The 1,951-nt window shown below is 41.6% G+C and overlaps 1 protein-coding gene across 1 annotated transcript; it reads left to right on the top strand.

Annotated features, from left to right (window-relative positions):
• Positions 1-327: 327 nt before the first annotated feature.
• Positions 328-889, top strand: LOC148569986 (uncharacterized). Its single transcript, XM_088508117.1, has 2 exons — positions 328-345; positions 428-889. The coding sequence occupies exons 1-2, from the start codon at positions 340-342 to the stop codon at positions 887-889; spliced, it is 468 nt and encodes a 155-aa protein (XP_088364243.1). The 5' UTR covers positions 328-339.
• Positions 890-1,951: the final 1,062 nt, after the last annotated feature.

Here is a 1,951-nt window from a genome sequence, read left to right as displayed (position 1 = left end):
GAGAAGGAGGTGTCGTCTTCCAATCGTGAAAAAGGTGGTGGAGCTGGGGAGGTTAATCAACCTCGTCAGGGGCGGAGGAAGGTGATTGCTAAGAAAAGAAAATCGAGTATGGTTGATTTGTCCGAGGATACTAGCGACCGAGAACAAAAGGTTTCTCTGGAGGAGATTCAAGCTTTTGTTGGGAATCAGAAAAAGCTGCATGAGATGACCGAGCATAGTGAGGGATTGACTATGTGGGGGAAGGAGTATCCTTACATGGCTGTTGTCGATGAGCATTGTCAGTCTGAAGCTGACGTGTCATTAGCTAATGAGGTTGGAGAGGTGGCTGTTGGTCAGTATATGCAGGTGAGGTCGTTTTTTATTATGTTATGATTGTTTATGTTTATTGGGATTTTTGATGATATATATATTGTTTGTGTTTTTGTAGGTGGTTGGTTTGAGGTTAGCTAGTTTAGGTCGTAGTCAGGAGTTGAAGCACAAGAAGGTGTTGGTGGAGGACAAGGAGGTTTTGTTGTTGAAAGAGGAGTTGAGTAAGTCTAAGGGTTCTGTTTCAGATCTTCAGAACAAGTTGGCTGAAACTGAAAAGCAATTGAAGGAGACAAAAGAGAACTATGCCAATGATGTGGAAGATTTAAAGAAGAAGGAAGCGAACCTGGCGAGCATGGAAGCTCGGCTGATTGAGGTGACTGCTAAGCTTAAGGAGATGGAAAAGAAGAAGAGTGATGAGATCTTAGATTTGTTTGTTGAAGGTTTTGAGAGGGCGTCTTTGCAAGCGAAGTTTCTTTTGCCTGATGCTGATCTTTCTGAGCTGGACCCTGGGAAGATTGTCCGAGATGGCAAAATGGTTGAAGATGATGGCGTTGCCGAGGATGAGGCAGAGAATGTTTAATGTGTTTATTGTAATTTTGGTTTTTATGTGTAGTTTTGTTTATGCTTGACTGCTTTTTGAAAAACTGATGGGTGAGTGCTATTTTGTAGTTGGTGAACAATTTGATAGCTATTTTGTAGCTTGTTAATAGAGTTTGTTTGAGTTGTTGTTAATTTGTGGCCGATTTGGATTTTAAATGTTTCATAGGCCGCTGCATAATTGGAGGGAATTTTCTGTTAAGAATATTCCTGATTGCCGATTTATTCTCGGATTGAAATTAGTGGAGGATATTTGTTATTTTGTTTGAAATGATAGATGAAACTATATGTGTGATTGTTATTGCAAAAGAAAACATTGCAGTAATGTATTGAGAAAACTGTTATTAAGGGGAATGAAGTAAATCATAGACTAGTATTGGTAATCCTTTGGATACAAAGGTTCAGGTAGGCAAGCCTCGTTAAAACCTCTCCAAGCAAAACCCATTGGGGATAAAATCTTGGTAGTAGGAAAAAGAGTACTAGCCTGTCCCTGAATTTTAACTATAGAATTTCTTTAAGGAGGCTACATTCCAAGTGTTGGGTAGGACTGTACCAGTTAGAGTTTCGAGTTTATATGCTCCATTGCCGAGGACTTGTGTGACTCGATATGGGCCCTCCCAGTTTGCGGCGAGCTTGCCATGGGAAGGTGGTCGTCGGGCGAGTTCTGTCTTTCGAACGACCAAATCTCCTTTGTTGAATGTTCGGCTTTTTACCGATTTATTGTAGTGCCGAGCTATTGTTTGTTGTGCGGCACGTTGCCTTAGTGTTGCTATATCTTGGACTTCTTAAATGATATCCAGTTCGGTGCGCCGGGCTTCATTGTGGTCGACGAGCTGTGTTCTAATTGAGCTTTGGGAGATTTCTAGTGGTATCATTGCTTCAAAACCATAGACAAGTCGGAATGGTGTCTCTTTTGTTGATGATTGGGGGGTTGTGTTGTAACCCCATAGGACTTCAGGTATGAGGTCGGCCCATAGTCCTTTTGCGTCATCCAGCTTCTTCTTAAGTGCATGCAAAATTACTTTGTTTGCCGTTTCTGCTAGTC

Source organism: Arachis ipaensis, chromosome B3 (genome assembly GCF_059453495.1).
Source record: "Arachis ipaensis isolate K30076 ecotype BB chromosome B3, ASM5945349v1, whole genome shotgun sequence".
Taxonomy (NCBI): Eukaryota; Viridiplantae; Streptophyta; class Magnoliopsida; order Fabales; family Fabaceae; genus Arachis; species Arachis ipaensis.
This window is presented reverse-complemented; position numbering and strand designations above follow the sequence as displayed.